This window comes from Bufo gargarizans, chromosome 6, assembly GCF_014858855.1.
Source record: "Bufo gargarizans isolate SCDJY-AF-19 chromosome 6, ASM1485885v1, whole genome shotgun sequence".
Classification (NCBI taxonomy): domain Eukaryota; kingdom Metazoa; phylum Chordata; class Amphibia; order Anura; family Bufonidae; genus Bufo; species Bufo gargarizans.
In genome coordinates this window covers 254,013,636-254,041,346 of record NC_058085.1, presented here as the reverse complement: position 1 = coordinate 254,041,346, position 27,711 = coordinate 254,013,636, and the positions used below count along the sequence as shown (strand labels likewise).

Here is a 27,711-nt window from a genome sequence, read left to right as displayed (position 1 = left end):
CGGTCTCCGTGTCACACGGGAATACCTTCTAGGCGCAAGGTGGACGACGAGGCAGGAGGATAGAGAGCTCAGAGCGGCAACATGAACCGGAGCCACCGGACTGTGGGCACCAGCAGCAGGTCCCTGGGCACCGTGGAGGTGAAGAGCAAGGTACGTGCTTGAGGAGAAGGAGGGTACACGGATGGGCACCTGTCGCGGGTGAGGGAGGGGAAAGAGACGGGTATATGTTGGGCACATCTGCTGGAGAAGAGGAAGGGCGTCATTGGGGCACCTGCCGGATAATGTGTGCAGGAGGGGGGTTCATATTGGGGGCACCTGCTGAAGGGGAGAGGGTCAAATGCTGGGGTATCTACCAGGAGAAGAGGGGGGCATAAAGGTGAGGGCACTGGGCATATAGTAGGGGGGCATAAAGGTGAGGTGAGGGCACTGGGCATATAGTAGGGGGGGGCATAAAGGTGAGGTGAGGGCACTGGGCATATAGTAGGGGGGGGGGGGGAATAAAGGTGAGGTGAGGGCACTGGGCATATAGTATGGGAGCCACTAGCTGAAGAGAATCCCTGTGGGCACCTGAAGGGTAGGACTGGAAATGTGACAATCACCTGCTAGGTGCAGCGGGTTTCTGATGGTGGGCACCACCTAGTGACAGGAAGGCACATTCCTGAGGCTTACCAGGGAAGGGAGGGCTTTGCCAGGGCTACTCTAGAGCAGTGGTGGGCACTGTGGTAAAGTAGGGTATGTCCTGTGGGTGGTGTGTCCTGCTCTGGAGAGAAGTGTTGATGTAGGGGATGGATATGCGGTGGAGTATTGCAGGTTGTGTATGGTATGTGGCGGGCGCCTCCCTACACCCTTTTATGCCCGTCTGGCTGTTGTGTGATTGTATACAGCGCGCCAGTCTCCTCGGTGCATGCCCCCCCCCCCGCTCCTCCTAAGTTTTATGTAGTACGCCTTGTCATCTCCTGCTCTTATCTGTACCTGTTACGTAACACCAAGCTCTAGGTGTGTGGATTGTGAGAGCTAAAAATAGAATAGAGAGCAGCGGCGCCCGTGGCTAGAAAGTCGCCCAGGGCTTGCATAATAGGGCGAGAACTGCCGTGTACACCTTGTCCGGAGGGATCTGTGCGGTGACAATGAGCCCCTGACGTCACTCCTACTGTACACAGCTAAGGGCGCATATCAGCCGCTCTGTAAATACACCTTCTGCGGCGCCTCCCGTACAGTTGCAGCGGGATGTATTGTCCACTCTCTTCCAGCTAAAATTACTGGGAAAGATGGGTGACGTCCAGTTGGGCCAGCGGCAAGATTGTAATCCAGCTTTCCAACAACATATGTGCCTACTTAGTGAAGTGGCATATCCATCTCTCTATACCGTAACTAGGCAGGTTTGCCACTCAGGAGCCTGGGAAAGCTGGCAGATCTTGCCCATGGCGATGAAGGCCATGCTGGCTGTCACCCAGTGTCAGATCTGGGTGGGCGTCCAAACTGCCTAGCGAGACACAATTATGAAATCCATCACTGCATGACTACGCAGATTTGCCATTCACGAGCCTGGCAAAGCTTTTTGTACAGGCAGCCGCTAGACCTGGATGGCAAACCCATGGTGCACGGGCGGCGATGTATCCCTATGGAAACTGCGGAAGCCATATTGGTTGTCACCCAGCTTTCCCAGAGTGATAAATCTGCTTCACAATATGAATTTGCAGATCTGGAAAGCTGGTTGACAACTTTTGTTGCGGCAGTAATGGAGGGTATATTGGTTGTCAGTCGGTTTTGTTCCCGAAGATCCTTGTTGCCCCAGCAGGTGTCCTGCAGAACCCCCCCCCCCCCCCCCCCCCCCCAAGGGTTATATTTAGTATCCGGTGTCTTGCTGTGCCCTGACCTGCTGACGTCACCTCCTGCACAGTTCTTAATCCAGTGCAGCCAGACCCAGGACTTTACTATCCCGTGTGGACATTGTACTGTATACCAGCCCTGGATCTACAGGTGGATGTCATGGACTCCGCACCTGCTGTGAAGCTGAGGGGGCTTTAGGGCATCAGCCGTGCATACATTTTTTTTGGTATTTTGTGTGGTTTCTTGCGTAGACCGCTATCGATCGTTAGGAGCATCTTTTACACTTTTCCCTACTTATAGCGAGTGAGTCTCCTCTAATATTTGTAGTAACTGTCCTTAAATCTTCTGTGCCACTGCTGCCAGACTTATCATTTGCAGCATCCCTAGCCACTTCTTCTCCAGGTGATCCCTATGGGGGGGGGTCCTGACATGAAAGCCCTAAGGCAAATTTCATATGAGCGTGTTCAGTCCGGGGGACGCCCCGTGGAATGGCTCTCTTTCTGGGCACAAACTCTCAGCATCATCATTTCTTATGGCGCACTGATTTCCTGCCTGGTCTGTACTGTACGCATGTGATGCTGTGAGTACAGTACAAGAAGCCCTGCAGTAAAGAACTCACAGCATCACAAACCACGATGAAGCTGTGCGTTCGGGTCAGAGGAGCAGCGTTTGGTCCAGGAAATTCGGCCGACACAGACAGTGCTTCCTGGACTGAACGGGGCAATGAGACACTGGCAAACGAAGGCGGACATGCGATAGAGCAGGGATGCCCAATCTGCGGCCCTCCAGCTGTTGCAAAACTACAATTCTCAGCATGCCTGCACAGCCTACAGCTATTAGGGCATGCTGGGAGTTGTAGTTTTGCGGCAGCTGTAGGGCCGCAGGTTGAGCATCCCTGCCATAGAGGCTAATGTTTGGGTCCTGGTCATGTCGGCACTTTACCCTGATTCCCCACAATCACAGCAACACTGACCAGGAGCCGAAATTGCTGGATGGGTCCATCCTACCTCGTAGACCGAGCCCGCAATCCTGCCCATAGCGCTCATCTCCCCACCATATGCAGCACCCTGTGCGGGAAGACGGGTGCTGGGGGAAAATCTCACATGTGACAGTTTTCCTGCTATGGATCGTTAGGAGCATCTTTTCCACTTTTCCCTACTTATAGCAAGTGAGTCTCCTAATATTTGTAGTAACTGTCCTTAAATCCTCTGTGCCACTGTAAGGCTACTTTCACACTAGCGTTTTATTTTTCCGGTATTGAGATCCGTCCTAGGAGCTCAATACCGGAAATAAACGCTTCAGTTTTGTCCCCATTCATTGTCAATGGGGACAAAACTGAACAGAACGTAATGCTCCAAAATGCATTCCGTTCAGTTTAGTTGCATTTCCATACCGGAGAGCAAACGGCAACATGTTGTATTTTGCTTTCCGTCCTGGGATGTGGAGCAAGACGGATCCGGCATGACCCTAATGCAAGTCAATGGGGACGGATCCGTTTTCTCTGACACAATAGGAAACGGATCCGTCCCCCATTGACTTTCAGTGGAGTTCATGACTGATCCGTCTTGGCTATGGTAAAGATAATACAACCGGATGCGTTCATAACGGATGCAGATGGTTGTATTATCAGTAACGGAAGCTTTTTTGCTTATCCCTGCCGGATCCAGTAAAAAACGCTATTGTGAAAGTAGCCTAACTGTACCACTTGGAACCGAAGCAGAGTTCGCAAAGTTTTTGTTTTTTTTGTCAGTAGAAATAAATTTTTGAAGTTATTACCCGAAGTATCGTGAGACTTTGCAAAGTAACTTGCGCCGTGTATGGTATTCTAACGAAGTCTAATGCGAATCGACTTCGCATGTTTCATCGCTCATCCCTAGTTATAATTAATGTGTTGGCTCATCCCTTGCTGCCTACTTTTTTGAAAAGCGGCAAGCGTGGCACAACCAGTCAAGAAAGTTGTACATTTTCATGCAAGTAAATTTTGCGCCCAAATCAGTGACTTTTGTGGCCCAGCTTTCTGCCATCATCCAATGCTAAATTCCGCCTCTGGCATTTTAAGACCAAGAGAATTATAAGGAACCCTACGCTATAAGAATGATTAGGGTTGGAGTTTTCTTTAGGCTTGGGAATGTTTCCATGGGGCGCACATGTTCATGTGCAAGAGGCCTAATGGCATGGAAACGCAACATCAAATCCTACAGCATCCCATAGCAGGGTCAGGGTGGATGCAGTATATCTGCGATGTAGCACAGGGCACGGGCACCGCCGTAGTGGCACCTGCTGCTGGTGGATTGGGGACGGCTTTGACTTGTATAGCAGGAGCTGCTGCCGACCATGTAGAGGCTACTAATGCTATCAGATTGTCTTCTGACCCCCAGGGCACAGGAAGAGTTTACTTTACCATAATTAAATGGGTTTCTCTGAAGGTAAACAGATTAAACCCCACGCACCACGAGTGGATTATGGGGTCCACGGGGAAAGCTCTCAATCACAGCAAATACAAATAGCTAAAGTCCGTAACATACATTCTTAGATATACTCACAGAACACGCGCCACACATTTCTAGTAACCTACACACGGCTGCTCCCAGAATCGCATGTAGAAACATGTAGGAGTAAAGCCTTATTGTAAGGGGAGAATCAGATCAATGCTGTACATATAGTACACACATCCGCAGGTAGGCGCAAGCATACACGGATGACTACGCGCACAATCGGGTACATAGATTCATAAACAGACGCACAGATAAGTACATGCATGAATACACACATGCACAGGTCCGTACGTGCAAGCATACACTGATGCTCAGGTACATGCATAACTGCGCGCATGCGCAGGTACGGCCAGGCACGGCTGCGCGCACACGCAGGTACGTACAGGTATGAATACACAGTCACGAGTACATGCATGTATGCACATACTCGTGTGTCATTATCAGCTCTGTCTGTAACAAGCGGCTCTTTTTACAGCACATTATCCATTCTAGTAAATCTCTTACAATGTGGTTTTTCCGCTCCCTCGGCAGCTCGCTTGCTCATACGATAACCAGCATGTTTCATGAGCAGCTTAGTAACCTTTGCTGCAGTCACTCGGCGCACTTCGGGAAGTCTCAGGGTTCAGCAGAGATAGGCATTAAGCCAGCAAATACCTGGTATTTTTTTAAAATTTTCCCAGATCCACTTTGGTCGCCGTTTTTGTTTTTCTCATTCCGTGCTTTTCTGCAGTGTCTAGGCTAAAGAAAGCCCCTTACGGTTTGGGCGCATTTCCAAAACGAAAGGGTTCACGCCGCATATACCTGGGAACAGTATGCTTTAAATGCTTACAGTGTGTACTGTATTAACGCAGTGTTCCCTGCCAATAATCGGGCCGCCTGTTATTACTCTGAGGAGCTGAAGGGGTTAATTAGTGCTTGCAAGCCGCATACCTGCAGTAGTGAGTGTGCAGCAGATGAGGCACAGAGAGGTATTTGGCTTAAGCCTCGGTGCATGGTGTTTATCTGCCTGACTCAGGCTCTCGGCATTGTCCTTCGCCCAGCCGCCAGAATGTGTGCGCTGACCTCTTAGTCACACATAGGTGTGTCCGATCCAAGTGGAACAAGGTTTCGGGACGCAGGCAGCTGACGACAGACCCAGGGATGTCTCCAGCAAAACAATGGGATTGTGACATTTCCACAAAAACTGAAAAACGGAGCCAACGGGATCTGTACTAGTGTTAGGTGGCCTGATTGGATACTTTTGGGGAACTGCTCTGCACCTATGCCATTTGTTACAGATGAACTGTGATTAGTTGTTGCTGGCGGCAATGTCACAGTTTTCATAAATCCCCCCCCCCCCCTCATTTTGTTGGTCCCACGAGTCTGTGAGCTGCTGAGCCTCCCCTCTGGGTGAGCAGGATTTATGACTGTGTTCATCCAGTACCTCCTGGTTCAGCCATAGAATGCCAGAAGTTGAGACTGACACTTAAAAGCGTTGCCTCACTTCAGCAAATAGCATTTATCATGTAGAGAAAGTGAATACAATGTATTATTACCCATATTGCTTCCTTTGCTGGTTTGTTTCATTTTTCCAGCACATTATGCTTATTTCCATGGTTACGACCACCCTGCAGTCCATCAGCAGTGGATGTGTTTGAACCCTATAGGAAAAGCACCAGCTTATGTGCAGTCCCATGATCCCGGCCACCAGAGAAGCCTGTGCTTTTTCCTATAGTGTGTAAGCAAGACCACCAGTGATAGACTGCAGGGTGGTCGTAACCATGGAAACAAGCAGTGTATAATGTGATGGAAAAATGAGTCAAACCAGCAAAGGAGGCAATATGGGTAATAACAATACATTAGTAAGTGGATTGTATTAAAGGGATTTTGTCACCAAGTTTTGGGCTATAGAGCCGCAATATACCTGTCCTATAGGGCTGTGTGCTTTTATTTTCTTTAAAAAAAGGATTTTAGAGATGTGTAAATGAGACTTGTAAGGTACCCAAGGGGCTGTACGAACCTTCCTGGGGCCAGCCACGCCCCCCTGTGAAGGAGCCCAGCACCGCCTATGTCCTCCGAATCTCCTCCTTTCGTCACCGATAGATTGCCGCATGCGCAGTGCCGGTATAGTATTCCTTCCCTGTGCTGGCATCAGCCTCAGGGAAAGAACTGCGCATCGCGAGATTACGGCAATCTATCGTTGATGAAAGGAGGACATGGGTGGTGCTGGGCTCCTCCACATGCGGGCGTGGCTGGGCACCAGGAAGGTTCGTACAGCCCCTTGGACACCTACAAGACTAATTTACATATCTCTAAAATCCTTTTTTAAAGAAAATACAAGCACACAGCCCTATAGGACAGGTATATTGCGGAGATGCTAGCGGCGATCTAGCAGTGCATGTCCGCATCTCTATAGCCCAAAATGACACAGAATCCCTTTAACGTTCTCTACATGATAAATGCCACTTGCTGAAGTGAGACAACCCCTTTAAGGGTGCCATACATATCCAACAGCTATAGGCCAAACTACTATCTCCCCTGACTCCCCCATACACGTTCGGTTTGTTCAAACATGTACAGTGGATATAAAATGTCAGGTTTCTGTGATGTAAAAAAAAAAAAAGAGAAACAAAGATAAATCATTTCAGAACTTTTTCCACCTTTAATGTGACCTATAAACTGTACAACTCAATTGAAAAACAAACTGAAATCTTTTAGGTAGAGGGAAGAAAAAATATAAAAATAAAATAATATGGTTGCATAACCCTTAAACTAATACTTTGTTAAAGCACCTTTCAATTTTATTGCAGCACTTTATCGCAGTCTTTTGGGGTATGAGTCTATCAGCATGGCACATTTTGACTCTGGCAAGATATTGCCCACTCTTCTTTGCAAAAACACTCCAAATCTGTCAGATTGGAAGGGCATCTCCTGTGCACAGCCCTCTTCAGATCACCCCACAGATTTTCAATCGGATTCAGGTCTGGGCTCTGGCTGGGCCATTCCAAAACTTTAATCTTCTTCTGGTGAAGCCATTCCTTTGTTGATTTGGATGTATGCTTTGGGTCGTTGTCATGCTGAAAGATGAAGTTCCTCTTCATGTTCAGCTTTCTAGCAGAAGCCTGAAGGTTTTGTGCCAATATTGACTGGTTCTTGGAACTGTTCATAATTCCCTCTAGCTTAACTAAGGCCCCAGTTCCAGCTGAAGAAAAACAGCCCCTTGGCATGAGACTGCCACCACCATGCTTCACTGTGGGTATGGTGTTCTTTTGGTGATGTGCAGTGTTGTTTTTGCGCCAAACATATCTTTTGGAATTATAGCCAAAAAGTTCAACCTTGGTTTCATCAGACCATAACACCTTTTCCCACATTCTTTTGGGAGACTTCAGATGTGTTTTTGCAAAATGTAGCCTGGCTTGGATGTTTTTCTTCGTAAGAAAAGGCTTTCGTCTTGCCACTCTACCCCATAGCCCAGACATATGAAGAATGTGGGAGATTGTTGTCACATGTACCACACAGCGAGTTCTTGCCAGATATTCCTGCAGCTCCTTTAATGTTGCTCTAGGCCTTTTGGTAGCCTCCCAGACCAGTTTTTTTTCTAGTCTTTTGATCAATTTTGGAGGGACGTCCAGTTCTTGGTAATGTCACTGTTGTGCCATATTTTCTCCACTTGATGATGACTGTCTTCACTGTGCTCCATGGTATATCTAATGCCTTGGAAATTCTTTTGTACCCTTCTCCTGACTGATACCTTTTAACAATGAGATCCCTCTGATGCTTTGGAAGCTCTCTGTGGACCATGGCTTTTGCTGTGGGATGCGACTAAGAAAATTTCAGGAAAGACCAACTAGAGCAGCTGAACTTTATTTGGGGTTAATCAGAGGCACTTTAATGATGGCAGGTGTATGCTGACTCCTATTTAACAGGATTTTGAATGTGATTGCTTAATTCTGAACACAGCTTCATCCCCAGTTATAAGAGGGTGTGCACACTTATGCAACCACATTATTTTAGTTTTTTTTTGTTTTCTTCCCTCCACCTAAAAAGATTTCAGTTTGGTTTTCAATTGAGTTGTACAGTTTATAGGTCACATTAAAGGTGGAAAAAGTTCTGAAATTATTTATCTCTGTCTCATAATTTTTTTTTTTTTTTTTTTTTACAGCACCGAAACCTGACATTTTAACAGGGGTGTGTAGACTTTTTATATCCACTGTATGTGTATCAAAAAGGGAGAGGGGGGAAAAAAGGCTAGGTCATCAGTAAAAATAACAAAAGCAAATCTCGGATCTCCCCTTTAAATCTCGGTAGTAGTCACCCACCTGGATAGAAGGCTTGAATAGCGAGAGTTTATCTTCTGGTTTTAGGAAGAAATGTTTAATCTGTGCTTGCCTTCACTGCCCACCATTTGCATAGCCCCATGGCGGTACTGATTGGTAGCCTTCTGGCCAAGAGGTGTGACACATTTATGGCCTAATAGTTCCCTGATTCACATTTGTGTTATTTTGCCTTTACAGTTTGGCGCAGAATTCCGGCGGTTTGCCTTGGAACGGTCTAAGCCAGGAAAGTTCGAAGAGTTCTATGGATTACTTCAACATGTGCATAAAATTCCCAATGTGGATGTGTTGGTGGGGTACGCCGATATCCACGGAGACCTGCTGCCCATTAACAACGATGACAATTACCACAAAGCGATAACCACGGCCAACCCATTACTGCGGATATTTCTACAGCGAAAAGGTAATGCCTCGTTCCTGCATCTTTACCTGTTTAGCCCACCATAGACAGATCCCTTTCTCCAGACCTTCCCTGTCTCAGACTAACTGGATTCCTGGGTGTGAAATGGGGCTCCATTCGATGACTGTACAGTGCCTGCTGTAAAGATGACGCATCCCATACTGTAAATTGTCCTCCCTGAGCAGACTGAACGAGCAGAGAATCCTGGAAGGTTTCGGCTTTATATACACACAGTTGCTTGCTTACATGCTGGGGGTTAACCTGGGGCAGAGGAGGAAGGAGATGATGCTCTTCGCCTACACCGCTCTTCCATTGCTTCCTGTCAAGGTTACAGCCTAATATATGTTCTATTAAGATGGTAGGTCGTTTGGGCAGACATGGGCCCCCAAGAAGGGTCAGGCACGGGGCTACTGCCCAAAACGATCACATTATATTCCGCCATGGGTGACTGTAAATAGTAACGCTGAGTGAAAGTGAATACTACTCGCATTTGATATTAACCCCCTCTGCCAGCTATGGGAATTGCATTAATAACAGTTTCCTGATTTTTGTGTGTTATTGGAATCCGAGGCGCAGATTCCCTCTTGTTGCAGTTATAAAGGAAGTAGTGATTCCAGTTGTAAACAATAGAAGGAAATTATTATTGAAGTGTTAAGCCGGCCATGAGATATATGTCTGCAGATTATTGCCAGATCCAGTTTTTTAGTAGGATCCTTCCTTAATCTTCTGTGTGTCGACCTCCCCAAATGTATTGTCTGCTGGTCTAAGGCCCCTTGCAGACGAGCGTGTGTCACGCTGCGTGCCCGCAGCGCAGCTCCCGACCTAAGGTCAGACACGCAGCACGACGAACGCTCGTCTGCAAGGGGCCTAATTCTCATGTCTATGGTCCACTTTAGGCCGACGTAACCTGAAATGGCTGTCAGCCAAAGGGTTTGTTCAGCTGACACCTGTTCCTCCCATACACATGCATACTTAGTCTGGCCAAGCGTGAATGTATTCTGAATGTGGAGGCTTAGGGTAATTTTCACATGGAGTTTTCCATATCATCACCATGATGGCCAGAAGGAGATTGACCTCTGTAGGGGCAGGAACAGAGAAAGGGTAAAACAGCCCCTTCCTCCACCATACACCAGTGTTTCCTGCCCTACAGAGGCCAGGGCAGAGAAAGGTCTCCCTGTTTGTCAGGGAGATGAAGGAAGAAGATTTTCTTATTTTTACATGGAACGTGGAACTCCCGGTGGGGAAGTGTTGCTGGCACTTATCTGACTAAGTGTCGTCCCCCTGCTCGCTGGTTGTCCAGTACCAATGATGAGCAGGAGAGAGACTGGAGGGCTCGCTCTGGTTGATTCGGAGCCTGCTTCCAGGGTTGCGTCTTCCTCCTTGCCCCTGGTGGGTTGAAGCTGGAGTGAGTGCCCGTCGCTCAATGCGCTTGGAGTACGTCCCTTCCGGCATGGCCAGGAAGTGAGGTGGGCGGTGCGCAGCAGTGGCATCCAGGTTTGAAAATGCTGGTGAGCATAGCAGTATAGCCACGTGTCATGTTGGATCTGATCTGTGGTCTGGAACAAGGTGTTGGGTCCTGAGCTGCACTCCCCCAGAGATCTTGATGCTCCAACTATGCCTCAGGTAAGTTCCCTGCAGGGATTACTTATTATACTGCCGGTTTTGTTTAATCACCATTCGGTTAATATGAGGCCACGCTTGTGGAGAGGGGTCTTTTCCCACTCCCCTAATCAATATATATATATAATATATATATAATATTTTTATATAGAGTATCCCCATCCTCCTAATTTTGGTCTGTTCTCGCCTCATAGGTAATTAAAGAGGCACAGAATAAATTAAAGAAACCCGCAAAGTGCATCTCCTGTTTCAAAAAATTACCGGAAGGTTACCCTAGAAAGATCTGCAGGGATTGTATCTCTAACATTGTCTGGGAGGAACTGGTCTCTCTAAGGGACGAGTTCCATTCCATGATTCAAGAGAAGGTCAAGGCTACATTATCCCAGAGGTCAGAGTCTTTTTGATTCAGAATGCATGGGTGACGATGCTTCCTCTTCCAGGCAGTGGGAGGAGGACCCCTTTTAAGAAGGCGAGATCACTGATCTGCCACTGATATGTCGGACCTCCTAAAAGCCGTAAGAGCCACCATCGGGGTGGAGGACGTTCAAAAACCTCACTCTATTCAGGAGAAGATGTTTGCGCGTCTAAGAACAAAAAGAGCCAGAGTATTCCCAATTAGCGAGAGATGTGATCTTGGAAGAATGGTCAGACCCTGAGAGGAGGCTAGGGGTGTCCAGAGAATACAAGAACCGCCTGTTGTTTGATCTGGCAAACGAGATCCCCAAGATAGATGTACAAGTGGCCAAGGTCATAAAAAAAAAACTCGTTACCCTTCGAGGACGTATCACAATTGAGAGACCCCATGGAGAGGAAAGCTGATGGCTTATTACGCAAATCTTGGGAGGCGTCTATGTTTAATCTCAAATCTAACATCACTACGACCTCAGTAGTGAGATCTATGTACCTTTTGGCTGAACAAGTTAGAATCCCATTTGAGGAATAAGACCCCCAGGGAGAAAATAATAAACTCTATCCCTCTCCTTAAATCAGCAATGGCCTTTTTAGCGGATGCTTCTGCGGAGTCCATCATAATTTCTGCCAAGGATGCAGGTCTTTCTAATGTGGCATGTCGTGCCCTCTGGATGAAATCCTGGTCTAGGAACAAAACTTCGAAAATGAAGTTATGTTCTATCCTTTTTTCAGGTGAGTATGTCTTCGGGCCAGTCTTAGACAAGATCCCGGAAAAGGCTTCAGATAAAAAGAAGGGATTTCCGGAGGATAGACCTTTTTTACAGGAGGCAAATTCCCTTTCTTTCCTTTCAGGGCCAAGAGAGATCCTACAGAGGGAAAGGGAAGTCAGGCCGCTGGAGTTACCCCAAAGGAGGGAAAGGGTTCCTGCTTAACCTTCAGAGTAAATCCAGCGATAAACAATGACGCCAGAGTGGGGGGAAGACTGAACAATTTATTTGCCTGGGAAAAGATGACATCAAACCTCGAGGCCCAGGAGGTATTCAGAGCGTACTATCACATCCTGATCCACCACAACTCTCAAAAATTGCTAAGATTCGCCATAAAAGACCAGCATGGCAACACTTGCCATTTTCAATTTACGGCTCTTCCGTTTGGAATTTCCTCGGCTCCCAGAATATTCACAAAATTGGTGATGGAGATGGTCGCATTCTTGAGACAGAAGGAGCTGAATCTGATGCCCTATCTAGACTATTTCCTACTAGTGGAAGATACGGTAGATCAATTACTAACAGATCTAGACACATTTTTATCCACGCTTAGAGGAGCTGGGCTGGATTGACAGTCCTCAGAAATCCTGTCTACATCAATCGACCAGAGTACGGTTCCTGGATGTCTTCCTGGACTCGCAGTAACAGGCCACCTTCCTGCCCACAGACAAGATTCAGGCTTTGGGGGGGAAAAGCTAACAGCCTGGATCCTGAAGGCGAAATACTGAGGCATCAAAGACTTTCAGATAAGGTCATAGTTACTCTCTGGGCCAGTGGGAAAAAGGTAACATCGGCTATATACCTGAAAATCTGGAAGAGGTTCTGCTCTTGGTCAGGGGAATCTTTTCCTAACCTTGTTAGACCAAAGATTCAACAAATAGATTTTCTCCAGCAGGGCATAGGGTTAGGTCTTAAGCCATCTACTCTAAAAGTACAGGTATCTGCACTAAGCTGTTTCTTTGATGCGGACTTAACAGGCCCACAGGTGGATCAGAAGATTCATGAGAGCGGCAGAAAGACTGAGACCCACACTAAAATCACAAGTTCCTTCCTGGATCCTTTAATACTGTTTTTAAACGCTCTAACCATGAGTCCCTTCGAACCTCTGGAAGACTGCTCAAATTTCTATCTTTTAAGACAGCCTTTCTGATTGCGATAACATCTGCTAGGAGGCTGGGTGAGATGCAGGCGATATCTTAGAATCCTGGAAGATAGGCTGGTACTCAGACTAGACCCAGGGTTCCTACCCAAGGTGGTATCTGACTTCCACAGAGATCAAGAGATCATTCTCGCGTCATTTTGCAATAAACCAAAAAATAGCAGGGGGGAGTTCTTCTCACTCCTTAGACGTTAGAGATACGGTTTTAAAATACTTGGAGGTCACAAAAAATTTCAGGAAGTCCGATAGTCTTTTGGTTTCAGTTCTCAGGAAAGAACAAAGGGAAGAAGTTATCTAGGCCTTCCATTGCTAGGTGGATTAAGTGCACAATTTCCCATTGCTTTACCGCTCAAGGAGTTTCTTGTCCAGCTATGTCCTCTTCTCAGGCGGAAAGAGCAGGTGCCTTCCTGGAAGACATTTGTAGAGCGGCAACCTGGTCCAGTGTACATACCTTTTTTAAAGCATTACCGCCTAGATTTTTCTAATATTGCTGATCTGTCTTTTGGACATAAAGTCCTTTAGACAGTTGCTCCCCCTCCCTACCCCACCCTTGATATTATAATTTTGGATATCTCCTTGTGGCCGTCATGGTGATATAGAAAATCGGAATTGGACTTAACGGTAATTCGGTTTCCATGAGATCACCATGACTGCCTGTTATTCCCTCCCCAATTTATTTTTTCTTTTGAGTACTGGTGAGAGTCAATACCTGCTAATCAGATAATAAGAATACTATAGATTGTCTCCACTTTCACTCTGATAATTTTGGAGAGCACTGGTGTATGGTGGAGGAAGGGGGTGTTTTTTCCTGCCCCCACAGAGGTTAGGGGTCAATCTCCTTGTGGCCATCATGGTGATCTCATGGAAACCAAATTACTGGTAAGGTAAGGAGGTTTTAAGGCAGGTTTTTCAGCTAAAGCCAGAAGTGAATTTTAAAGGAATCGGACCTATAAAGGAAGGACTTGTATTTCTTGAATCCACGTCTTGTTTTGGAAAAAACGTGCAGGAAAATCTGCCTCAAAACCTCCTCCAAACAACTGTGTTCACCTACCTTAACCTCCCTGAGAACAAAAGCTTTCTTTGGTGGGGGAAAAGTCAGCATCTCTCCATACACATAAGGGCATGTTCACATGGAGGACTTTTTCTATTCCTCTAAGAAAGCAGACTCGCGAATGGACACCAAACAGACCCCATTATAGTCACAGGGGTCCGTTTGGCTCCATTAGTTTCAGTTATGTGCCGATATTGGAACCTCAGTTATTTTCGTTGTTCTGCTTTTCTAACGGAACAGAGCAACAGAAATAGCGGTGATGTGAACATGGCCTTGGATGGATAGCTCGTCTCAGGTTTAGGACCTGTCCTCAATAGGACACACACAAATCTCTGCGTTCATGTTGTCATATAAAGCACTACATTGGTAACAGTGTACTTTAGTTCACATTTAATGGCCGTCGATTTGTTACGTTACGTTTTGTGTGGTGGCGCTGGGGACGGAGCAGTAATCTAGCGCTGTGGTATTTTGTGCACTGGACCCTGCTGTAACTCTGTTTTGATTCTAGACAGAAAATATTAAGTAACTTTTTTCTTTTTTTTTCTTTTAATTTCATTCCTTTGGTAGAAAAACACCTCCCACGTGTGCATCCTGCGGAGCTCAGCATTTCCTTGGGCTCCTGTGATGTGCGGACATCAGATACTTTGTGTTTTCTGATGTTCTCCCCGCTTTTGGTTTTTTTTTCTGTTACATTCACTTGTCTTTGTGTTTACTTATGGTTCAGGTCAGCAGCCCTAGATTTAAAAAAACATTTTGGGGGTTGATAAAGGGATACTCATCAGGAAGTGGTATTTTTTTAAAGGGCATCTGTCAGCAGATTTGTACCTATGACACTGGCTGACCTGTTACATGTGCCCTTGGCAGCTGAAGACATCTGTGTTGGTCCCATGTTAATATGTGACCGCATTGCTGAGAAAAATTAAGTTTTAATATATGCAAATGAGCCTCTAGGAGCAATGGGGGCACTTCCGTTACACCTAGAGGCTCAGTTCTCTCTACAACTGCTGAGGGGGGGGGGGGGAGCTGCTGGCACAAGGGGAGGGGGGAGAGATGCTGGAACAAGGGGGGTGGGGACTACTGGCAAAAGGGGCGGAGAACTGCTGGCTTTGGGGTAGGGGAGAGCTGATGGCACTGGGGGAACGAAGGGTGTTTGGGACTGATGGCAGAGGGTCTGATGAGTTTTTATAAAGGGAAAGCAGTCTATTAATTCACTTTTTCTTATTAGCGTACTTGATTTCTAAAAAACTTGTTTACTGCAGCTCTAGTCTGGACGATTCTGGGCATATTTGCTGCCAGATCTCCGCTGCTCCCCATTGTAGTTAATAAGGCCGGAGGGCATTCAGGTAGCTTCTGTCAATGTCAGATACAACTAGCCTTCCTTATTTGCTAATTTGAGGAAGCAGGGTGATTACCACTGTTGGGCACTTATGGTGGCCATATTGGTTTTCCCCTAAATGGCTCTAAGGGCTCATGCCCACGAACCTAAGGGCTCCGTGCCGCAGATTGCAACTAGGGGTAGGCAATGCACAGGCCCTGGCCGTGTGCACTCCATGCTGCAGATGCAGCCTTGTTGATTGGAAGGGGTCCATGCTCCGCGAGATACGGCAAAAAATAGAACATGTCTTGTCTTTTGTGGAGCGGAGGCACAGACCCGAAAAGCACTACGAAGCGCTTCCGATCCGTGACTCCGCTCTGTAAAACATAGGACATGTCCTATTTTATGACTTACCTTGGAGATCGCAACACTGAGTGCACACTGCCGGTGCCCGTATATTGCAGACCTGCGGTTTGCGGTCCGCAAAATGGGCACGGAGCCTTTACATTCCTGGGCATGAGCCCTAAGAAAGTGAAAGCAGTTTATTTTGGTTTCTAGGGAAGTCGGTGACAACCAATATGTCCACCATTTCTTCTGCAGCAGGAGCGGTCGGCCAGCTTTTCCCGGATCAGGAGGATTGATACATATACAGATATTGCTTTGTGACGTGCATTTGTCTGCTCGGTTTCTGTCCCTTTCATTAAGCGCTGCCGCCGTATAATGGACTGATTGTATTAGATGTCGCAGTCGGCTCCATAGTTCAGTTTCTTTCACACGGCAGGTTCCAGATGCCGCCCTGGGGCGATTCCGGCAGATTGGCGCTTTGCATATATTCCGTTTTTTCAAAGTTTCAGTACATAATTGACTTCTAGAATTGGATTTTGTGTTCAGTTCGTAAGAAATTGATTGTCTGAAGCCTCCATTTGTGAGCTCCACCCTGAATGTATTACTCTGGCTAGTGATGGGTGACTGATGGCCACTATTACCGTACTGGTGGGGGTTGTCACTCATCCTTCCACTGACCCTGAGGATTAATATACAGTTACGTGCTCCCTCTCTTCTAGCTCTGCCATTGTTTTTACTGTAGCTCTGTTTGTGAACCAGGAAGCTCAGGATGAAATGTATAAATGAGCATATAGATCCCACCCTCACAGGGAAATGCGGCAGAGGATGGAACAGAGACACATAAATGTGTGGGATATAACGATAAGAACCAATAGAAATGTTTGTGCAGAAGTAAACTCTGGCTGTGAGGAGAGCGGGTGTCCGCAGCAAGGTCCCATGGGTGCGAGGGAGGGGAGTGTGGTGTTTGTCTAGTGTTGCCTGGTGACTCTTCCCCTATGTATGTAGATGATACACAGATGCCATAACACGGCCTTGGTGATCACCTGGCCACGGACAGCAACAGAGCGGCCCCGCTGGCACTGTATAGCGGTGTGCTATAGACGGACAGGTTTTTATATATTATATGTAATGAAGCTCCATCGTTGTAGAATGAAAAGTTCTGCAACTTTGTAATAGACTTTGAGTTTCACTTCTACACCATTTTAAAAAAAATTGTTTTGCTTGGTGTCAGTGAATGGAAACATTCTTATTTGTATGCAGTGGCCAAAAGCTTTGTGCATACAGCTGATAGAACTAAACCACGATCTTTACTGGCAATAAAGGGGTATTCCATCTGGACATTTATGGATAGATGGGACCAGAGAGAGGTCTCATCTCCCACCCCACTCAATCCCTGCCACCGTGTCCATAACTGCGATAGGTTGTATTATCCCCTTAAATGGCACAGTCAATAGAGACCACACATGTAAGGAGTTTGACTTAAAGGGGTTGTCTCACTTTAGCAAATGTCATTTATCATGTAGATAAAGTTAATACAAAGCACTTACTAATGTATTGTGACTGTCCATATTGCTTCCTTTGCTGGCTGGATTCATTTTTCCATCATATTATACACTGCTCGTTTCCAGGGGTCACAACCATCCTGCAATCCATCATTGGTGGTTGTTCTTGCATTTTGTAGGAAAAGGCCTATGTGAGCTCCCAGCCACCAGAGAGGTCAGCTCTTTTTCCTATAGTGTGCAAGCACGACCACCACTGTTGGATTACAGGGTGGTCGTAACCCTTGGATACAGGAAATGTTTAACAATGAATGAAGCCAGCAAAGGAGGCAATATGGACAATTGCAATACATTAGTAAGGGCCTTGTATTCGCTTTCTCTACATGAAAAATGTAATTTGCTGAAATGAGACAGTCCTTTTAAGGAGGTGGGGTCCCTCTGTCAGCTCGTAGGCACCCCTCAATATGACTATGGGATTCAGTGGCATTTGGATTCTTGACAGAGGCCCCAGATCTGGCATCTATAAGAGCATGATGGGCAGTAATGCATTGGAATACGATGTATTCTAAAGCATTATATAAGCCATCAGTGGATCACAGCTTCTAGTCCCCTGGGAGATGGAATTAAGCTACGTTTAATAAAATCTTCTGAGAATTCAGTTTAAATGGATTTTTATGACCCCTCGGGAAAGCAGATAAGGGATAGAGAGGGAGTCATGAGATGGCTCCTCCGATGGATTTCACGGTGACGGCGGGAGCCGCCTGCACTGTGTGTGAAAAGATGCAGAGGGCGAACTGTCAAACCTTTCTAATTGGAAAATTTTTCTAGTCCCAAATAAATAAGAGGCAATAATACAAAATGCATTCAAAGGTGTCAATAGCCTTTAACCCCTTCCCGACATCCATAGTGCATGTATGGCAGACGTCCGATCTTTAAGCCCCTTTCACACGAGCGAGTTTTCCTCGCCGTTGCAATGCGTGACGTGAACGCATAGCACCCGCACTGAATCCTGACCCATTCATTTCAATGGGTCTGTGTACAGGAGCGTCAGTTCTGCGTTGCGTAAAAAAAACGCAGCATGTTCTATATTCTGCGTTTTTTTACGCAGCCCTGGCCCCATAGAAGTGAATGGGGCTTCAGTGAAAAAACGCATTGCATCCGAAAGCAGGTGCGGATGCAATGTGTTTTTCACGGATGGTTGATAGAAGGTGTTTGCAAACCTCGTGAAAAACGCACCAAAACGCATTGCACCTGCGCAGAAAAAACTAAACGCAATCGCAGACAAAACTGACTGAACTTGCTTGCAAAATAGTGCGAGTTTCACTGAACGCATCCGGACCTAATCCGTCACATCCATGACCTATCCTGCTTCCAGAGTGCTGTGGCCTCCTCACAGTTTACCAAAAACGGCACGGCACCGAATGTGCATGTGTTCTCAGTGGGGAGAGGGGAGGAATCCACTGCCAGACACTTCTGGCGGCACCTTATCTTCCTTAAAGGAACTGGCCTATTGAAGTCCAACAGACATCTGCTGATGGGGAGAGTCGGGACACCCCCATACATATTAGATGTAATTAAAGGAAATGGTGATATCATGTGAGGGGGTGAAGTCTGGTGTGGAGAAATGAGTGTTACTGAGGGTAGAAGCATTACATTGTACTGATGATATAGCCTTTGCGTTGTATGCGCCCCTGTAGGTCCCTGTGCACATGGTACCATGTTGTCTGAAGTGGGTCAAGGGCTGAGTGTGGATTTCCTAGTTGTAGGGGCAGCCACTGAATAAAAGATGAGCGTCGGGGTCCAGGTGTTCCTGTCCTTCTATTCATTGCAGTAATCATATCCAATGCGGGGTGACCCTTGCATGGACTGGTACAGCTCCGTCCAGCAGGGTAATGCCACATATTCCAAGTCCAATGGCACAAGGATACGGCCAGTGGTTATTCCTGGTGATCTGCACAGCTTGGATACTATGTGTGTGTATGTATATATGTGTATATAAATATATATATATTTTTTCAAAGACTATGAAAATTGTAGATTCACACTGAAGGCATCAAAACTATCAATTAACACATATGGAATTATATACATAACAAAAAAGTGTGAAACAACTGAAAATATGTCATATTCTAGGTTCTTCAAAGTAGCCACCTTTTGCTTTGATTACTGCTTTGCACACTCTTGGCATTCTCTTGATGAGCTTCAAGAGGTAGTCACCTGAAATGGTTTTCACTTCACAGGTGTGCCCTGTCAGGTTTAATAAGTGAGATTTCTTGCCTTATAAATGGGGTTGGGACCATCAGTTGCGTTGTGGAGAAGTCAGGTGGATACACAGCTGATAGTCCTACTGAATAGACTGTTAGAATTTGTATTATGGCAAGAAAAAAGCAGCTAAGTAAAGAAAAACGAGTGGCCATCATTACTTTAAGAAATGAAGGTCAGTCAGTCCGAAAAATTGGGAAAACTTTGAAAGTGTCCCCAAGTGCAGTCACAAAAACCATCAAGCGCTCCAAAGAAACTGGCTCACATGCGGACTGCCCCAGGAAAGGAAGACCAAGAGTCACCTCTGCTGCGGAGGATAAGTTCATCCGAGTCACCAGCCTCAGAAATCGCAGGTTAACAGCAGCTCAGATTAAAGACCAGGTCAATGCCACACAGAGTTCTAGCAGCAGACACATCTCTAGAACAACTGTTAGGAGGAGACTGTGTGAATCAGGTCTTTATGGTAGAATATGGCTACTTTGAAGAACCTAGAATATGACATATTTTCAGTTGTTTCACACGTTTTTGTTATGTATATAATTCCACTTGTGTTAATTCATAGTTTTGATGCCTTCAGTGTGAATCTACAATTTTCATAGTCATGAAAATAAAGAAAACTCTTTGAATGGGAAGGCACTTGGTTTGAGAAGGATCCCGGAAGGGGATTGAAATGTTGCCTATTTTTGGGTCACATGTGTGAATAAAGACACTGTTTTTTTTTTACAAGAAGAGTGCTGCGTTTTTTCCTTGAATATGAAATTATATATAGTCATCATTGAAAGTATTTGCATGTGCATGTATACAGTGTTTGTACACATTCTGTCTGCGTATATTTGTGTCTACAGGTATATTGTATATGTATGTCGTGTGTGCATGTATGTATGTGTTATGTATGTACAGGTCATTTCTGTATATGTATATTGAGTGTGTGTGTGTGTGTGTGTGTGTGTGTGTATATTGTATAAGTAAGTGGCTCAGATTTACATGGTTTTCCTCTCCTTCCTGTTAATCTTTGACTTTCCTCCAAGTTCTATACCCAGCCTTTGCTGCCCCTGAGTCTATAATACTTTAACCTGCGGAGTGGGGAGGCGGAGGAGATTGCTTTCTGTAATGATTTTGTCATTTGTTCAGCAGCTCGGTCAGGAGGCCTCATGTGCTGGAATTTGGCAGAGGGCACAGGCGGGCTCTGCTTCATTGTAGACCAGGCCGCATTTCCCCTCTTCGCTCTCAAACTCAGCAGTCCTTGAACCGTCCTTTTCTGTTAATCTATTCAGCCATTCCTTATTCGTGCCTGTGACCGGGAGTGCTGGGTGACAACCCATGGACGCCATTACAGCCATGGCCTCCCGTGTCATTTAACTCCTCTTGTGCCATGCCGCATGGATATATAAATTTAATAAGACAGCTGACTGCTGTTTCAGCTCGGCATAATAAGAGCCATTGTTCCTGAAGCAGATAATGGAGTGTACTAGAACTCATGGGCTGGGACGTACAATGAAATTGATTTAATGGGGTGTAGTTGGCAGGTGCCCAGCAGGTATTAATGTTTCCTTTCATGGTAAAGGGCACATAAGGACAAGCTAATTGCCCGGCAGAGGTTGCCCCATCCCCGCTGCATATTCCTTCCTGTGCTTTGATATTGATTTTATTTTTCTGGACACAAGCTGCGGTTATTGTTATCAGTGGCAGACATTTGTCCTTGCGCTGCTATATGACGCATTGGTGCCAGTTGTCCGGGTTTCCCCGTCCTTTTCCTGGCAAGCCAATTATCTTGTCTGTGGGTAAATTTGGTTGTATCTGGGATTACGTTATTGGATTATCATTCACAGAGTAAGATCTTTTAGTGGCTAGGGAGAGGACTGTTCCGGTTCTAATGCTTTGCAGTGCGTTGTGCTGCTTTACGCAGACGCCGAACCCAAAGGGAGGGTGTGATCTTGCAGTCTGAGAGCTGACGGAGAATGGCGATTGCAGCTCCTGAGGTAAATGGAGTACAAAGCAAGGGATTTCCAAGATGAACTAATGTTATTGGGTGATCCAGACTTATCCTGCATGATTCTGCCCAGTATACAGTCACCTGTATGGAGCCGGCCTGGATTTGAGACAACATAGAGTCCATAGTTGTTTTTCCTGGACACTGGCCAGTCCAGTATGCTTCTCACTGGGTGCCCATATACCCATATAGTCATAAGAGTGCACGCTTTGGGTGTCCCCATAGTTGTGGTCATATAGTCCCATACATATATATTCAGTGCTTTTACTGCCTATGTAAGCAAAAGTCAGAGCAAAAATTGATGTTTCTTCCCTGCCAAGCACATACATGAAGGGTCGGGTGGGCGGCCCGGGGGCCGTCAGGTTGCAGCCAGTGCACAGAATGTAAGACTTTGAGGAATGTCTGGTTCCTGGTACAGCCCTGCACGATGGATAACATTCCCCACACCGGGCGATAAACCCTCAGCTGAGCATGTTCCCTGCCTATTTCCAGTGTTCCTTCTCGGGTGATTCATATGTGCAGGCTGATGGGGGTTGTTGTGCCACATACTTCTCTCATTACTAGTGAAGAATGCGAGCAACAGACGTAAGCCTGCCATAAAGTATTGTATGTATGAAATGCGCCTCTCTGCCGGATGACTCCCTCCCAGCACTCCGCGCTCCTGAGGTATCTACTGAATGCAACCGCAAATATTTGTATCGGTTGCGACAAAAGAATGTTGTGGGACCCGTATGTGTAGTTGTTCTATTCGGTTGTGTGCACTTTATGTACCAGGTTGTAGTTCGAGTCTGGGCACTACCCAGCAACGCAATCATACTTGAGCATGAAATGTGGAAGTGTTAAAGAGGACCTTTCTTCAGAAAATGGTACGTTAAATTCTTATACGACCTTATGGGGCTGCTCTCACTGATGTCCGGACATTTATTTCTTTTTTTCAAATGGGCCCACCGTTCGGCCGCTACGCGCTCTTAGTTTCGTCGCCTCATTAGCATAGAAGTTATAGTAGGCGTTGTTCTCTATGTTCTGGTGGGCGCGGTTATGCTCTCCCTGGCAGCGAGCGCATCCAATCGCAGCACCCCTCTGTTAGCCAGGGAGAAGGAGCTCCAAGATGGCGCTCAATCCGGATGTCTAGAAGCTCAAGTTCTTGCGAATCTCGTGAGAACTTGAGCTCCTTCTTCCTGGCTAAGAGCAGGGCGCTGCGATTGGATGCGCTCGCTGCCAGGGAGAGCATAACCGCACCCACCAGAACTTAGAGAACAACGCCTACTATAACTTCATCGCCTCATTTGCATATGAGGTGGCGAAACTAACGGAGAGCGTAGAGGCCGACAGGGGGGGTCCATTTGAAAAAAAAAAAAAGTGTCCGGACATCAGTGAGAGCAGCCCCATAGGGTTGTATAAGAATTTAACACCATTTTCTGATGGAAGGTCCTCTTTAAACTCTTAGGATGTTCACTGCTGTGATTTTAAAAATCCTCTTAATTATTATTTTTATTTTTCTTTCAATCTCAATTATCGCTTTTGATCTTGCTCATGCCGCAATGCTTGTGAACGATATTTGCAATGATCTTTAAAAAGTCATATCCATTGTGGTGCATACCCCTTTAAGAGCGTCCTATAGGGGAGAATATCGGGGCACTGCTTGGCTCAGGGCTAGATGAACAGTGATGACGTTATAATGTGGCATCTAACACCATTTTTGGGAAGATTGGTGCATTTCCTACATGGGTGGGGAGGTCAGGTGACGGTGCTGGGCATACGCCATGCCTATTGGTGAGGTTTGTGTGTCACTCCTGCAGAAACTGGAGAAGGGGGGGGGGGGGGGCACAGTATGCCCGTTACTGGATAGTTGATTCACCTCCTCATGGTGATGTCATTGCCTGGTCATGTAGGGTAAAGGTAAGCGGTGATTAAACTTGCACTCACGGGCTAATTATATTATTTTACGGTGTGTAAATGACTTATGTGTAAGCCTGACCTCGATGTGCTGCCCCAGAAATACAGCCCTCAGGCGTCGGCAGCGCGGCCCCTGCATACCTGTCAGGTGTGTACGTAACAACCCGTCCATCCAGATTCTGTTTACCCGCAGCCTCCACAGTAAATGGGTCTCCACAGCAGCGTCATCGCCTGAACAGGATTCTGGGATCACCTTGTGTTAATTACTTAATTACTGTAAAATAGGTATTTCTGACCAGGTGTATGCATGATGCCGATCTTCTGCAGCTTGTCTTTCTATCACCTGCTACCAGTCCTGCTCACACAACTGACGGATTGCAAAAATGGGGGAAATGTTCCAGTGCCACACTGGTACACAGGCTATTGAGTTAGAGCATGTTTTTTAGCCTCTGAATATAAAAATGAACTAGCACAGAGCTCCAGCCTGGAGCGCTTGTCTTGTTGGGTCAGGTTTACGTATTCAGCCTCTAATTTCACCTTCGTTTGTAGAGCTGTAATGGTCTCACTGAGCATATATAATTTATATTACAGATCGTGCGGCTTGAAAATAAAACAAATTATCCTGAAACCAATCACGCCACCCGGCGGTGTCTGTTACAAGCTCCTTATAAAGACCGTGCTGTCTATATCCACAGTACACATCTCAATGCCCTAGAAGTCCTGATAGCGCTGTGTTCACATCTGTTCTGACGGAGCACCTGCAGCAGATTTTATGGGCTCATGCCGTGTGCGGCCCGCAAACAGCAGGTCTGCAATATACGTGCATCAGTCGTGTGCGCGCCAAATCAAAGATGAAGACCCATTCACTTGAATGGGTCTGCAATCCGCAAGATATGGACCGGAAGCACTACAAAGCGCTTCTGTGGGATTTTGGTCAGTGCCTCCGCACCGCAAAAAAAATACAACATGGCCATCGCTGGCCAATCGCAGCGCTCAGCTCATAGCCTGAGAGAATAAAAAGCCTCTCAGGCTATGAGCTGAGCGTTGCGATTGGCCAGAGCTACAGCATGGGAGAATGAGATGCCGGCAGGTTCCCCTGGGTGGAGCCTGACAATGAAGATACCGGAGGCTATACCGGGAGAACGGAGCGGCGCCCAGGTATAACAATAAGTGCAGGGAGATCCCTGGGCGCCGCTCTCAATGTCTGTATAGTTAGTGTAGATGTTTTATTCTAGTGAAAGGTCCTCTTTAAATGAGTAGGTTTCTGTTTTGGTTCTAGGACTTTGTTTTGTTCACATTAATCTTAATGATCTTTTGTCTGTTCTTATTGGAATATTCTAATTTTCCTTCTTTTTTTTTCTTCTACAGAAGAAGCGGACTACAGTGCCTTTGGTACTGATACTTTGACCAAAAAGAAGAATGTACTTACAACAGTTCTTCGCCCAGACATCATCAAAAAGAAGCCTCATCTTGTCATTGGGATGCCCAGCGACTTCAGGCCAGTTTCCTCCATTATTGACGTTGACATTCTCCCTGAAACTCACCGAAGAGTGCGACTCTACAAACATGGCATGGAGAAACCTCTGGGATTCTACATCCGGGATGGCTCCAGCGTCCGCGTTACGCCGCATGGCTTGGAGAAAGTGCCAGGCATCTTTATCTCCAGGCTCGTTCCCGGAGGACTCGCCCAAAGCACTGGATTATTAGCTGTCAACGACGAGGTTCTCGAAGTCAATGGCATTGAAGTTTCCGGGAAGAGCCTGGACCAGGTCACCGATATGATGATAGCTAACAGCCACAACCTCATCATAACCGTCAGGCCGGCCAACCAGCGGAACAACGTGGTACGTAACAGCAGGAACTCTGGCAGCTCTGGGCAGTCGACGGACAGCAGCACGAGCATGTACAACAGCCTTCCCCAACAACAGATCATCCAGAACTACCATCCCGAGGAGGCACAGAGCGACGATGAGGACATTATCATAGAGGAGGGTGGCACCTCGGTCATCCCCAGGGCGGCACAATCAACTGAGAGTCTGGAGTCCTTAACTCAACACAGTTCTTATCATGATTCCCCACAGAACGGATTTATATCCACGTATCGCACACACTTATCTGCCAGCTCCGGCAGCCTGGACCACATTGGCCATAACCACAGCACAAAGATCTTGGAAGAAGATGGCACCGTTATTACACTGTGAACGCCAGATCGGACGTGGCGAATGGCGCTGCCTCGTTGCACATTATTATTATTTTATTTTTTAGTCTTTAGCCTTTTGATTCGTGTGACATTCTACTTGCGAAATCATTTTTTTATATTATTAAGAAAATATATTGTATAGTTTATCTCATCTGCAGTTCTTGTATCTCTGGAGAGCTTGCAATTCTATTTTTGTGAAATGAAGGAAAGGAAAAAAAAATCTTTTTTTTTTTTTTTTTTTTTTTTTTTAAATGTTGGTTTTACATTCCATAGGCGAACAAAAGGCCCCTTCCCCTATAGCACAGTCATCAAGGAGACGAGGTGCCTGGATCTATATATACAATATCCTGGATTTTGTATTTTCATATCTTTGTTTCTAATTCGAGCAAAAAATGAAGTGTTCCGTTTGGAGAGGGCTTGGCCGCCATGATACGTGGCGTCCGTGTACAATGAACAGACTTGTTGGTTTTCTACACTGGAATTGTATTCAAAACCCAGTTAATGGGAAGTTGTAATCAAACCTGTGGACCCCCAAAGTTTTCGACCTGCAGACCATGCTGCTGGTTGTCACTGGCTTCTTATCCCTGTCGGGTGCCCTCTGCCTGGAGTCTCTGGTTTTTAGCATTTATTGTATATGGCTATGTATACTGGATTTGTTTGCACATCTAGGCAGTTTGCTGTTCGGAAGCAGATCTGTTTTTATTTTGTACATGTCAGGAAGGAAAGCAATGATTGGTGGAGTACCTGTCGATCCCCAGACACTCTTCCAATCATAGCTACCTTTCAGCAACTGGAAGAGAGGTGTGAGTGACCATAGTTTCCCACTGGCAGGGGGACAAGATGCTTTGGGGGTGGGCAAAAGCATCTTCTCCTGCCCATAGTGTATCAGTCTAAGATGGCCTGCAAGCCAATGACCCACTGGCTCCTTATTAGTGTGCCCCCCAGCATGGCCCCAGTGTGTAGGCGACAGGTCAGTCTTGGCTAATAATTCCCAGCACCCGATGTACATGACATGTAATGCTGGATCTGTTGCATTAATGTGTTATTTCTACTGTGACCCCCTATATGTCCCCGTATGCGCCCGCCCAAGTTTCCTGTGTTGTGTTAATATGGCTGCTGTGTGGACAGTGACACATGGAGAACACTCATCATAAAAGGATTCAGTGACTTCTGGGTACAGGCCGGACTCTTCCTCTACTCCCTACCCGCATGGCACCTGTGCATAGTCTAACACCATACTACAAATGTATATATTAAATAAGTCTGATGCTGCTATAACAGATGGGTTATGATTTTACACAAAGCCGTTTTATGAAAGGGTTAATTGATAACTCCGTCGCCTTTTGGTCACCGACCCAGAGCTCTGCTCCGAAGAATCCCTGCAGGACAGAGCTTGGTTAAAGGGGCCGTCAAGTTTGTGTTCTCTCAAATCACCTGCCTCTCCAGTACGGGGAGCTGCGCTGGACGCGGCCCTCTGTTCTGACCACTATTTTGTAAGTGGGTCACCAACAACAGAGCACCCCCAGTCTTTCTGTTGGCTGAATGACTTGTATGTGGGATGTGGACCTCTACATATCTTGTATCGGACTCTCTACCTCTTTTAATCTCCTGTTAAACACTGGACGCCATCACCTCGGGCATCCTGTCAGTCCGGCCATCTTTGTTCTGTGCAGTTTCCAGCTTCAATCTCGTTCACATCTCCATTAGGAGATCCGGCAGGCTGTTCTGGCACAGAGCACCCTGCCAGATCCCCATTGACTGCAATGAGGTACGGCGAAAATCCAGCTGATTTCCGGCATACATGGCGGGATGAGTCCAGACAAAAGCAGTTGCTTGCAAAAAAAAAAATTGTCCAGCCAGGATTTGCGCCGAATGTCCAAAACGGAGATGTGAATGTAGCCTTACTGAGTTTATGTTCCTGTTTACTATATATATATATATATATATATATATATATATATATATATATATATAATGCTTGATTGGGGCTAATATTCAGCCGGTATTATACGCCAGGGCTGCACTCTGTATTCTGATGATTTTTTACTGGAAACTGTCAGTAAGCTATGCTATAAGCTATACAGACATCCCCAGCCCTGAAAAAAAAAAATCTGCAGAAAGCAAATCAGGGGGTCATTTATCAAACTGGAGTAAAGTA

General features: G+C 46.3%; 1 protein-coding gene across 1 annotated transcript; it reads left to right on the top strand.

The window, feature by feature from the left end:
• PARD6B (par-6 family cell polarity regulator beta) lies at nucleotides 1-27,711 on the top strand. The gene is made up of 3 exons (XM_044297529.1): nucleotides 1-150; nucleotides 8,819-9,041; nucleotides 24,722-27,711. The coding sequence occupies exons 1-3, from the start codon at nucleotides 82-84 to the stop codon at nucleotides 25,552-25,554; spliced, it is 1,125 nt and encodes a 374-aa protein (XP_044153464.1). The 5' UTR covers nucleotides 1-81; the 3' UTR covers nucleotides 25,555-27,711.

Coding starts and splice junctions, on each gene's coding strand:
- PARD6B (XM_044297529.1), top strand. CDS start 82: ATGAACCGGAGCCACCGGACTGTGGGCACCAGCAGCAGGTCCCTGGGC. Junction 151..8,818: donor CCGTGGAGGTGAAGAGCAAG/GTACGTGCTTGA, acceptor TTGCCTTTACAG/TTTGGCGCAGAATTCCGGCG. Junction 9,042..24,721: donor GATATTTCTACAGCGAAAAG/GTAATGCCTCGT, acceptor TTTCTTCTACAG/AAGAAGCGGACTACAGTGCC.